We start from the raw sequence: 13876 nt of genomic DNA, 5'->3' as shown, positions 1-13876 counted from the left end.
ATTTATGTGCGAAATTTTATTTGAAATTTACCTTTAGCTTTTCGGTGAAGGAAAACAAAGTGATGAAACCTGCACGGCGAAGAAGATTCACAACCTTCGGAAAACGTCTGAAGCCTATAGCCTAAACCCGAAGCCTATAGGATTCCCGTGCCCATCAATGGAACGTTGAAATATCTTAATTCCAAAATATTGACTTAAGGTCTTTTAATAATAAACCATTTATTTCTGGCCGTAGCCCATAAGATAATGGTGTTAGTTACAAAGGAAAGCCTTAAAACTATGTTAGTATGATTGCAATGAATTTTGAAGTATTGATAGTAGAAAATTAAATTACAAAAATAAAAATTATTAAAGTTAGGAAAATGCACAATTATTACTCAATTTGACTCAGTTGTAATGTTTACTCAAAACTTTGAAATTGTACAGTCAAAACGATGGGCAAACATCCTCAGGATGCCATTGCCACTGTCATGCACTCGCTTTAGCAGAGACGACACTTTTTTCGCCTAATGGCTGCTACTATTCTTTCGACTTTGATACTAGCGTATTAGAGTAGCTTTCGCCGTCTTCAAATAAGCATATATTTGGCGGCTAAAGAGAGGGAACTATGAGTGGTAATGTGGTGCATGTGTGCAGGTCCAGTCAGTCGGCCTTCCACTTCCCCACGTCGCCGCCCGCGCCGCCCCTCACGCCGCATCCGCCGCACCTTCCGCAGAGTAAGTACGAACACTTACAGCCACTGACCTATATCTCCACGCAGAGAGAGAGAGAGAGAGAGAGAGATTACTATCTACTACTCATAGCATTTCATTATTGAACCACATTTAGAAAAGAACATAAATTACTGGGAAATTTAGAAATTGCAGCTACACAAAACATCAGTAAGAAAAAGAAAGATAACAAACAAAAATTCCAAAGTAGGATATCATCGCCAGTCGCGTGATATGCCACAGTTTCAAGTGATGCAGATTGCAGTGATGATTCCACTTCGTATGGAGAAGAATCCGACGATTCACTATAAGAAATAATAATAATTTACTTATATTCATTATAAATTATTAAAGTTGTTCCAAAATCTATACAACGGAGTACAATAATACTTATTATACTTCTGTGTACCATAGACAATGAATTATATTAACTATATGCAATAAATAAATAATTGTAAACAACAGCAGGCAGCGCGTGCGGTACTCCGCCGCCATTGCCGCCTCGGAGACGGAAAGACTCTGTGGCCCCTCCCACGCCGCACAACCAGGTATGATACTCAAGTTTAAAGCGTACCGTTAGTTTGTTATAATTATTAACCTCTAAGCCGGCAGGAAACCACCGGTGGGTTCACGCCATTTTGAAAGAAAAAGTCCTCAGACGCGCGAAGCCACCGGTGGGTTCGCTCGCCCAGACGATTATAAACCGGTTCTCAATAAAGATAGAGTCTACGTTTGTTTGAACAACTTTTGATAATAGACAAGTATAGTAACTGTTTCGTTCATTGCATAGCCAAAAAACATTCGTTCATTTAAAAAATACGGAGAAAAAGCTGTTCGAATCTGTGGTAAAACTTCGCGAGAAGTAACATTGTGGTAACAGTGCGTTGTGAAATCTTTATTTTATCAAGGTAAATGCATTATTTTATGTAATAACTACTATATTTTGTGTTATTTAAGGAATGATAAAGCTATTTACATAATTGGTTTTGTTAAATTCGTAGTAGTTTTATTGCTATCAAGCTCAAATGCCGGCAACATAATTTTTGGCATTTTCATGGGATTTCTGTACAAATTTGCGCGGGGTGTGAATTGCAACAAGCACATAAACAAATTCGTAAAAGGTCTGCTGGGCCCCGATTCAAAACTTTTCGATATTTTAACCGAATCGTTCGATTGGATATTGTTCTCGAATCGAAAGGCGCCTTCCGAGCTATTCAGAACATTTTAACGTTCCGATTCGGATTCGGATACGATATCGTTATCCAACAGCGTTTTTTTTATATATATAATATCAAGTGACGGGACGAACAAGTCGCGCGCCTGATCCGAAGAATTAGTTTTACAACGCCACCGTTTAAGAGTTAAGTAACGTTAAGTTTATTTAATATCGCGATGTTTTAATACAATGATATTTAATTATTTTGTGAAATTACTCCTCTGCATCGAGTATATGACCTGAAATAGAGACGAAATAAAGTCCATACATTCCTAGTAACTCATCAGGTAAATGGGCCTTATATCTAGGGGTTATGAGCCTTCAGCTCGCCCTTTTTCTCCGGTGGCGCAGTAAAGGCCATCAGCGGCCACCTGCAAAATGTCATTAAAAAAAAAAAAAAAAAAAGGCCTTATATCACTTTTAAATATCAACTCTCGTTTGCGTTGAAATCGCAAATTAGAAAGCTGGAATAGTACAGCGCCAACAACTGACCTGTGTGTACGTCTCCGTATATTCCAAAAATATTCTGTATTTATTGTAATAAAGATAATATCTCTAACAATGGCACGCCTGTTTTATATACATTTTTAAGACTTTAAAGGCCTATAAAGGAATGCATTAGACTTGCATTAAAATAAATTAATAAAATTGACAAAATCAAGACTATTTCAAATAATAAGAAATTGCCATATTGTATTCTTGCTTTATAAACAATAGGGGCGTTCGGTAACTTTCGTTCGATAACTGTGTTCTAAACGCTTGTAGCCTTTGCTGGTGGAGAAGTTCGAGTAATCATACGGGTGTGACGTCATTTCGGCTCGGTTTCGAGTACGGCAGTTTGACGTTCGATTCGGGTGTTGTGAGTAAAAATGACAACAAATCGTACGATATCATATCGAATCGGTCTTTAACTGAGTTATCGTAAGGTTCTGAATCGACCCCCTGGTCCGTAGCTTAGTTAGAAGAGCGGCAGGCACGGTATGCTGAAGGCGCTGGTTCGAATCCAGTCGAATTGAAGGAATTTTTCCGAGTTTTTGATCTTTGTATTAAATTAATTATAAATATCAAACTAGTGGAGCATCGAGTATATAACCAGAAATAGAGACGAAATGTCATCTGAGTTGTTTGAAAACTATTCTGCCATATCATTACTGTGACAACTGCGCTCCGATTGGCCAGCCCGAGTTCGAAACAGTTGACGGGTGTCGTCAATTGCTTCACTTCAAGACGACCAAGTTAACTTGAGCTTTGCTATAATGGACGAAAATTGCAAAATTACTTATAAAATATTTAATTACCGATGAAATGTGATTCCGTTTGTTTTGTAATTAGATGTTTTGCTGTTTTTCACCACACCACCGAATGGAACAGCTCGCCATTGTTAGAGATATGAGATATCTTTATTATAAAAAATACAGAATATTTTTGGAATATACGGCGATGTACACTCAGGTCAGTTGTTGGCGCTGTACTATTCCAGCTTTTTTAATTTGCGATTTCAACGCAAACGAGAGTTGATATTTAAAAGTGATGTAAGGCCCATTTGCCTGATGAGCTACCGGAATGTATGGCCCTTATTTCGTCTCTATTTCAGGTCATATACTCGATGTAGAGGAGTAATTTCACAAAATAATTAAATATCATTGTATTAAACCATCGCGATATTGAATAAACTTAAAGTTACTTAACTCGTAAACGGTGGCGTTGTAAAACTAATTCTTCGTAGCTCATAGTTCTGCCACCAAGCCATTGACTTACAAATAAATGGACGACGGGTCTAATACAAAAACCAGGAAAAAAATGTCCCATGTCAACCTATTTAAACGTAGGGACATTTAAATGTAAAGGAATATGAAAAAACTAAAACGTTGAATTTAAATTGTAATGTCATCGCAGTACTGTCTAATTTTGCTTGCTTCGCTGTCAGTCGAACAAACGAAGACTAAAGCGTGAATGACGCTCTGTATACGATTTTAACGCCCTATAAGTTCGGACACTTTTTAGCGCGGACCCGACGTCCATATAATTGTAAGTCAATGCGCCAAGCACAATATTGGAACTATAGAAGTAATAAAAAAAAGTGGAACTATAGACATAATATATGTGGCATTGAGATTTTTAGCGAAATAAGTCATCATCATAGTTTTTTTTTTCTCCGACCCGGTGGGACTTGAACCCACGACCATGCCGCACCGTAGCATTGCTCTGACTCTAAGGCCTTATTCAGAGTGGCAGCGGACGCGAATACGTCTAAATTAAATGTACGTACGTAGATGCTCGTTGAGTTCACAGTGGTGCCTGACTTGAGGCGGGCGCGGGTGCGCTTCGGCCGGGTAGATCTATTGCCTCGGTCCGCCCGTACCTTTTACAGTGCTTATCTTAGCGTTTAGCGTCTGTTTAGACGTGTGGATCTACCCGCTCGTAGCCGCTTCGACACTGTGAAAGGGAAGACGCCAAGACTCATTCAGAAATGAGCCCAATCTAATCCACAGGTCAAGTTCACCTGTGGCTCAGTTGGTAAGAGCAATGCTACGGTGCAGCATGGTCGTGGTTTCAAGTCCAACTGGGTCGAAAAAATGTTTCTATATGTTCGATCATTGTATTAATAATAATATAGATGTAATAATAAATGTTAGATAACACCACATACGTTGCTCTGATCCCAAAGCGAGTAACTAGACCACTTGTGTTAGAGAAATCGGAAACAACGACAATAACACAAACACCCAGACTCGAGACAATATAGAAAAGTTGGTTTTCTACAATAATCATATTAATCCGGCCGGGGATCGTACCTGCGACCTCAGAGATGAAAACCGGTAAACAAGCAACACCGCGAAGTTTGTTTATTTTGTATTTACTCTAAAAGAGTTGTTCCGTTAGTGGTACTAAAATAAATGGAAAATTTAACCAGGTTATCCATTGACTTACAAATAAATGGACGACGGGTCTAATACAAAAACCACGAAAAAAACGTCCCAAGTCAACCTATTCGAAATTTAAATTGTAATGTCATCGCAGTATCGCGCTGTCAGTAGAACAAATGAAGACTAAAGCGGAGTGTCGCGCTCTGTATACGATTTTAGCGCCTTACAAGTGCGGACACTTTTTAGCGAGGACCCGACGTCCATATAATTGTAAGTCAATGAGGTTATCAGTTGGTTTTTTTGCGTAGAGCTCTCAAAAAACAGAAATTCTGAATTAAAAACAATTTATTTTTGACCTGCAATTTCCAGAAAATTGTTAGGGATGTTTAAATATGTACGGAACGGAATCTCATGGACTTTTATGTGATCTTTTGGATAATGGACTATTGGCCAATGCCATAAAAGTATATTGGCAGTTCAAATGTGAATGTCATTATTGTTGCAATTTAATTAGCCAATTGTAATTAAGTTTTCAAATATTTTAGCGTTTAAGTATTGCTGCTTGGACTTTTTTAGTGCAGCAGTGTTGCTGGTAATTATTTAAACATGTCTAATAATAATAACATAATTCATTGCCTCCTACAGTATTTTCTTAAAATATAGTTAACAGAAGTACAAAAAAATAAAAATAAGCTTGAGACGAAAGGCTGAGCTTGAGGCTCAGCTTATGCTGACACGGTGATACGACTGAGGACCGGTGAAGAATATGGTTATTAACACGCAGTTATCAAAAAATAAAAATAACATAATGATGAACATTATGAGAAAAAATAATAATAAAGAAAATAAAAAACTATGATTAATTCGAACAGTTCATTGAATTCATGTGCGAGTGTGTGTAGTGTGTGTATAGGTGTGCGTGAGCGTTGTACCTTGTTTCATTGAGACTACCACACTTGTTTTAAATCAATTTTAAAAAGGCAGGTCACAATTTTTTTTATTATTATGTTAAACTCTTTATTTCAAGATTATATCAAGCAAAAAATTTGAGGCTGGTTAAATTTTTCGGGGCATAAAGTACCAAGCTCCATACTAATTCGGTAAGATAATGAAAAGGTTTGGGTAAGCCAATAGCCGAATGCTCTAACGCGTAAAATGTTACGTGCAGCCAACGTCGACGTCGGTGTCCCCCCTGGCGCCCCCCGCGGCCCCCTTGGCGCCCCCTCCGCTGCCCCCGCGGCCTCCGCCGGCGCCCGAGCTGCTGCGCCCCGCGCACTCCACCATCCTGCAGAGGAGGGGGAGGCACACCAACACCTCGAACAACTCGTGAGTATATTCTTTTGGCATATACAATACAATACAATAACTGCTATTAGGTCTTCTTTTGCTAGACGTATTGATCCTTGCACACATCCATTCGTTTGTACAAAGTATGCACCAGACTTAGTATTGAACACTGTTCAGTCAGAGAGGTAAAGGTAAACATTTCAAAATGGCTCCTTACATTGACGTATATTGAAACCGAGAAAATTCTATGAGTGAGTGAATCACGGTTACGCTTACCACATTCACAATACACACATGCACACACTGTTACACTAACTACACGTGCACGTCTTCTCGCAATCACGTTAACGAGAAAAAAAAAACAATGATACATTTTAAAATAATTTTCAAAGTTTAATATTATAACTACACATAGGCAACTAAATTACAACATTTTGTAACTAAATAAAATATTCATTGTTCCTATAGACAATTTTCGCCCTATACTCCTTCCAACGTTTTTTTTTTACTTTTGACAGCTCGAATTCTAATCAATTAGTTATGTCCTAGTGCGTTTCCGAGTCGATTTTATTTATGAAGAAGAAGTTTTAATGATGACTGTGAGCTGGTTCAAAAAAGATAATGTCTGATTGGGATCGTGATGTTGCGTTTGACAATTTGTGTACTCAAGAATTAATAAATAATGTTAATGAGGATACAGGTGATGATTCCCGTTCATATGGAGAAGAATCCGACGATTCATTATATTAAACAATATAAGAATTTATTAAATTTCATTAATTATAATTTATTAGAAAGGTAACAAAATTTATCAACTTGAGTAATCTTCTCCACATAATCTGTTGGCTCGATAAATATCGGAGCTAAAGAGCGCGTCGCTTCACTAAAATTAAAAAATATAAGAGTCTAGGAAGTATTACATTTTTTTGTTTATGACAATAATTACGGAACTTTGGAGGCACATGTCAAAAGTTAAATAAATGGTTGGACAGGGTATACATGATTTAACTCTCTGTGAATTTGGTTGGAATCAAAAGCAACTTCTTGCGTGAATTTTCTTAATCCGTCTCGATGCACCATTATCGATGAACCGGTATTTCTTGTGAGACGACAAATTAATTTTATTTATTTATTATTATTTCACATGGCTACTTGTATTCTCTATTGGGTGTTTGTTGTACTTGGAAAAATATTTGACGAACAAACATGCAAACACACAAACAAATATGACCGTCTACACATGGAGTCAAATAAGGAGTTAAAATAATGAATATGACCAGAGTGTGGGGAATACGAGGCAAATATTTTGTCGTACATGATATCTGCACATGGTGATTGTGTGCCAAATATATCAAGTACGCAAATTCGAATAGCCATGTGAAGTGCCACCATCAGAGGCCTGTGGTGTGCAGGCGCACCAACATCATTCAAAACTGTCCTCCGAGTACATTTGAATTGGTATTTGGCATGAAATGCAATCTGTGTAACAATTTCCGGTCTACAACTTGAGAAAAAAGTACTGCCTGTATCATGTATTGATGTGAATATTTGATTGTAGCACCACTGCCCCCCGCCTCCCTCCCAAGCCGCCCCCGGCCATCGCGCCGCGCCCCTAGCAGTCGCAGCGGGGGGCGAGTACCCCCCCAGGCCCCGTGGTGTCCCCTACGGGGCCCTTGGTCTGCAATGTGCGCACGCGTCGCATCGATGACGAAACTATCGAGATACATTACACTTGTGATACTCTATAGATTGTATTTAATTATATGCAGTGATTTTTTTTGTTGTATGGTGACCTTTGAACGGACTACAGCGGCGGCAAAAGAAGGGTAATATGTGTTACGAGCGCGTAAAAATTTTTTGTCAACTATACAGACTTTTTTTTACTAGTAGCGAACAGTTGTAACGACGTTAATTTTCTAAATTGTTTCAACCGGGAATCACACCCAGGACTTTTCAAACCGTGTCTCTCCATACTAACTGTACGAGTATCTGTTAAGTGATTTAGAAGTATCTTAATCAATTTTCAAAAGACCACAATATGCTTTTTATATGAATATAACTCTTGCATAGAAAGAGAGAGTGTTAAACCAAAAATACAGTGGCCTGAAAGTTTTGTCTCATGCCAGATATAACAGTTAGTGCAGGAGAGAAAGGCAATAAAGTCCATGATGCTCAAGAAACATCTATATCGTAAAAAGTCACTATATAACATTCAAAGAAAGAAACTAATGTACTTCAATAATTTATTTTAAAAAAAGCAATATGCAGGTGATAATTGAAATATAATTAAAATAGCCTGTATATCTTCCGACAGATCAACAAATTGTTATAAATAAATAAAATATGGAATTTAGTTAAATAGAACATAGGGTGTAAGGTGCGTTATCCACAAAAAAGATGTTTTTCGAGCGAATTTTTTACACATAGCACGTTAAAAATACATAATATGAGTAGTAAAAGAATAATTTGAACGGCAATACTGTCATAAGTTTCACAGACGATTCTTATGCTTCAGCATATTTTTTTTTGTATAAAAAATAATGATTGTAGAAGAAAGAAATTGAATGTGTGTTACACCACTTTTGCGCTGATATTCCTCATGACTAAAAAACTTGAGATTACACTTTTGGGTACAGTAGGCTCCACATTTACTTCTTTCCTTACCTATTTCTGCCGCCAAGCAGTAATGTCAGCATTATTGTCCTCCAGTTTTGGAGGGCAAGGGTGCGGGTGAAATTACAGGCGCATGGGACTTGTGAACTTATGTCTCAGGGTGTCGGGCGCAGTGGCAGTGCCCCTCAGATTTTTGATAATTAAAGCTCTGAGTGGCACTGTAACTGTTATGGACAGGCGTGTAGCTAACCATCAGGCGCACGACTTGCCCGTCCCGTCACTTGATATTATTAAAAATATATATATATATATATATTAAAATACTTTTTTTGATAACTATACCGCATATACATTGAAATGCACAATTGTAGGATATTAAAAAAAATCAGTTCCTTACATCCTGTGTATAAATAAAACGATAAATTTTGTAAAAAAAATTATAAATATTTGTAGAACATTCCATATTCCTATTAATTAACTGTGTAAATGATTGTTTTTTTTATACATAATTTCGTACCATTGGTATAATAAAGTCACACGTCAAAAGTTCTTTTATCACATGAAGTAAAAATATACAAACAAATTACGCACATTAGAAATTTAACTGCCTCCATGGACGAACGGTCAACATGCTTGTCTCCAACGCAGAAAACATAATACAATTTCTCACCAAACTGCAAAAGCAGCTTTTTGGCGAGGTTATACTCGCAATCACATAACTATATAACCTAATACGAGTACATTTATCAATACCAATGTAGAACTTAACTATAGTTACGAAGTATGTATATTTAAATTTTTTCTTCAAAGTGAATTTACTTAACAATTCTCTGCCTCGCAAAAAATCTAATTTATTAAAATATTATTGGCAAGAATTGTGTATTTGTTCTTTTACCATCATAGTTGGTTACTTTTGGACATACATATTTATTTTATCGGGCTCGCCTAGTCTTGTTTTGTTTTTATTGTAATGTTACAAATTACAGAGAGCAGATTACAGCATTGTTTTCAAACAAAATTACTTTAAAAAGAAATATCAGTAAATGTGCATTCCAATTACAACTGTTCAGCAGTTATACTTGTTCGATACATTAATTTTAAATTGAGTTCTATAATGGTTTTCAATAGCGGCCAAATATTTAACTTTGGGTTAGTGTTTGACATTAGGTAAATAATTTATCATAGTCTCCCTTACAACTACGCTTGGTTTTACGATTTACTAAATATTTCAATAAATCTTATCTGTATGACCTCATCGAGTATGTAACCAGAAATACAGACTAAATGCCGTTTAACTTATTTGCAAAATATTCTGCCAAATCATTACGGCGACAACTGCGTTCCGATTGGCTAGCCCGCATTCGAAACAATTGACGGGTGTCGTCAATTGTTTCACTTGAAATCGACCAGTTTAACTTGTGCTATAATGGTCGAAAATTTAAAATTACTCGTTTAATATTTAATTACCGATTCTTTTGTAATTAAATGTTTTGCTGTTTTTCTCACACCTCCAAATTGAACAGTCCCACATAGTTAGAGATTATTATCTTCATTACAACAAATACAGAATATTTTTGGAATATACGGAGACGTACACACAGGTCAGTTGTTGGCGCTGTACTATTTCAGTGTCCTAATTTCGGATTTCAGCGCAAACGAGTTGATATTTAAAAGTGATATAAGGTCCATTTGCCTGATGAGTTGCCAGGGGATGGATTGCCCTTATTTCGTCTCTATTTTTAGTTATATACTCGGTGTATGGCTTACATTCATTTATCTTGTGGGTTTGGGTGTAATTTATGAGCTAGCTTATGAGTGTGTTATGATTATTGTTGTTTGTGGTTCTCCTATTTGAGCATAACAAAATTATCAATCGTAGAATCTTTGTACCTCTACTGAAAAGTTGTAATTTTGCAGATGTAGCTTTATTACAACCAAGGGTGCGAATTATAGTACAAGAGTCGAACTCTATTTTCTCACTGCATATTTGTTTACCAGGTTTTTTATACAATTATTTGTGTAGTAAATATTTTAGCTAGATCATATAAATAGTATTTTGTTTTGTATAAAAAATCTGCTTTACCAATATATGCATATAATGTATGTTCTCACCGAGTTTTCTCCTGTGTTATTAGAGGAGAAGTAAGATAATGTTTTTGTCATCAAACAAAATTTGCCCCCTCTTCACTAACTGCCGTATGTGGCATTTTTGCCATCTTTAATAATTTTCTTCTTAGCGTGTTGACAAAATACAAGCCATTGTCTGGTGAGAGACACCACACATGGTGAATTTACAGGCACATGGGACTTGTCAACTTATGGCTCAGGGTGAGGGGCGCAATGGCAATGTCCCTCACATCTTTGCGATTTAACGCTCTGAGTGGCACTGCAACTGTTATGGACAGGCGTGTCGCGAAGTAACAATAAAATTAATATATCATCTATTATTGTAATAGACCTCATCTTCATTGACAACTATTCTGCTGTCCACTAACTAAAACGGGGCTTAGTGACAAATGGTCAAATATCCGTTTTAAATAGCATAAGATAGAGCACAAAATTCTGTTTTAAAAACAGTTAAAATTAGTTAACGTGTTCGACTTCTCCTAACGAGGAAACTACCCCTAACGATGCATAGCTGAAATATCAGGAAACCATTTCAATATTCTAAAACAGGGTTATGATTTTTTATGATATCTCAAAACATTATTTTGTCACTTATTATTGACCGATCTCCGTGGCCGAACGCACATTGGTTTTCGTGGTGTCACCATCTGTGAGGACCCGGGTTCGATTTAATGCAGAAAAACTAAGTCTCGAGTCTGGGTTGTGTTGTTTCCCAATTCTATAACGCAAGTGCTTTGGTTACTTTGGCATCAGAGCAACGCATGTTGTCTAATATTTATATATAATTGCCTCTGTTGCCGAACGGTTACTGTGTCAGACTGCCACACAGAGGTCCCAGGTTCGATTCCCGGGCTGGGAGAAATATTTGCATGGCCTACATTTATTTCTCTCGTGAGTTTGGGTGTAGTTTGTGAGTGTCTATGAGTGTGACCATGGCACCCGCGACACAGGGTTTCCCTAGTGCGGGGCTATGTTGAGTGTGGCAGCCCTTCGAAATTAAACGAAACAAAACTCGGTCTAATATAAAATGTCGGACAAACCGCACACCGTCTAATTATATAGATTTTAAGACTTTCGTGGTTATTCACTAAATGATTATCACTAATATCAGGGTTCTTACCACGGTATGACTTCTTTTTATTTTCCCGAAATTTCGGAACCGTTGCACAATCCATGGTCACCGGGTTGACTGGACGGCGGCAGATGACAGCTTTAAGAGCAGACATATCTGTCTACCCTCTTGCGCTGTCGACGACTACCTTCATCGCGATTTGTTGTGGCGTTACCATTGTCACTCACTTTTTTCACACAAAATTTTTCACACCGTCTAATTACACCGGACATCAGGCGCCTGGCAACGCTACATACGGCAGTTAAGTGAAGGCACAAAATATTTGATTTCTATTCGGCTCGTGACAATGTAGTTATAAAAAAACCTGTGCAGTGCCAATAAAGTGAATAGGTATATGAAAATATATTATGTAACAAAATTATGTAATAATGTCCTAGGGAAACATGTAATTAAAAAAGAGACAAAGTAGATAAATAAAATGCATTTATGTATATACCTGTACGTCAAAAGTATTTGTTATTATGAAAAAATATATAAGTAAAATAATGTATAGTTTTAAGTATTATATTTTTTTTTATCAATAAAATTTTGTTTAAAAAAATCATATTTGAAAATTGAAAAGAATCACTTTTTTGTAATTTGTAGGTCAAGAGCTTTTTAATTTAATAAATTATTTACGCCATCTTGTAAAAAAATGATATCAGCTCTTTGTCTATGAATTATTGCGACATAAAAAAAATATAAAGTTTATTTTGATGGTTAATTTTTATTTTTTCTTTTTCTTTGGAATTTATATAAGCAAACCACTAAATATTTTATTATACCGCAGGCTGAGTATATTAACAATATGTTTGAAATATATATAGACTAAACACGGCAGGTTTGTTTAAGCTTCAAGTTATATATACAGAGTGAATAATACCTCCCTCTGAAATCCCGGAATGATTAAAAATAAAAGGCAAAAAATTAAAACAAGATCTCTATAATACGAATACAGAAATTTTTGACTAAAAAAAACAAATTGAGAAAAGTAAAAAGAAGAAAAATCTTTGGGAAAATTATTTGGTTTGTGACTTTTATTTAGGATTGACATTTTCACGTTTGGTTACGTCTCTGAATAAACACACGGGTCGATATCACTCGCTGTAGCATTTTGTTTTATAGATATTAAGATATGATTTGAGCCCTGCTGGTTACACATCAAAAATGTGGAGCAGAATACGATGATAATAATTATTCCAGAATTTCAGTTGGAGGTATTAATCTACTCTATATATATTACTTCCTTGAAGTTTTGGTAAAACACTCTGCGTGTTTCGAACTTTAATTAGTGCATGTACCGCACGTGCATTGGGGTAGTGTGGCATACGTCGTAAGGACGCGTTGCCATTATGTCGTGACGACAGATAGACGTGCAGTTCGAAGCGTCGTGGCTTGTATATTTAAATGAAATGATTCACACACAATACGATTAACAGCCGTTCACGACTTTATTACCTTACGACGACAGACTGTCGTGACAGTGGGAAGGGCCAGAACGACAGTCGTCAGACGATAAATTCTGTCGTGCGAACGACAAGGCGGCTGCCGTAAACCGATAAATTGTCGTCGTGAATACGGCAGTCGTTCAACGATAAAATATACTGGACAGATAGTCGTGGTATGGGTACAGACTAGACACGACAGTCGTCCAACGATAAATACAACGTTACGACGTAATGCGAACGCGCCCGTAGGCTTGAAACACATCTTTCACCACGCTCGCTACCATATGCTGATGACACATATAAACTACTCATTGTTTATATTAAAGACGATCATCTTATCGCTTATTTTCAAATAACCTTCAGAACTTGTTTTAGAAGAGAAAGCTCTGAAAGAGACAAGTAAATTCGTTTAGTTGAACCGTTATGACAGGTATCATCATAAGACAAGTGGTGTATGTAACTCCATAGGCACGTATATTGTCTTTTTTGCAGATGGA

The 13876-nt window shown here is 36.7% G+C and overlaps 1 protein-coding gene across 1 annotated transcript in view; it reads left to right on the top strand.

Annotated features, from left to right (window-relative positions):
• Positions 1 to 7843, top strand: part of LOC113228366 (protein son of sevenless-like) — a gene marked incomplete at its 5' end in the record, with an annotated part of 58237 nt that extends 50394 nt beyond the window's left edge. The window contains 4 exons of the mRNA XM_026461639.1: positions 637 to 716; positions 1176 to 1258; positions 5962 to 6119; positions 7639 to 7843. Of these exons, the coding sequence (XP_026317424.1) occupies positions 637 to 716; positions 1176 to 1258; positions 5962 to 6119; positions 7639 to 7696 (379 nt within the window). The remainder of the gene's footprint in view (positions 1 to 636; positions 717 to 1175; positions 1259 to 5961; positions 6120 to 7638) is intronic.
• Between the last annotated feature and the right edge of the window lie 6033 nt (positions 7844 to 13876).

The sequence above is a fragment of the Hyposmocoma kahamanoa genome, unplaced genomic scaffold (genome assembly GCF_003589595.1).
Source record: "Hyposmocoma kahamanoa isolate Upper Pololo Valley unplaced genomic scaffold, ASM358959v1 228, whole genome shotgun sequence".
In the NCBI taxonomy this organism is placed as follows: Eukaryota; Metazoa; Arthropoda; class Insecta; order Lepidoptera; family Cosmopterigidae; genus Hyposmocoma; species Hyposmocoma kahamanoa.
Note: the sequence above shows the minus strand (reverse complement) of the source record. Positions and strands in the feature narration are given on the sequence as shown.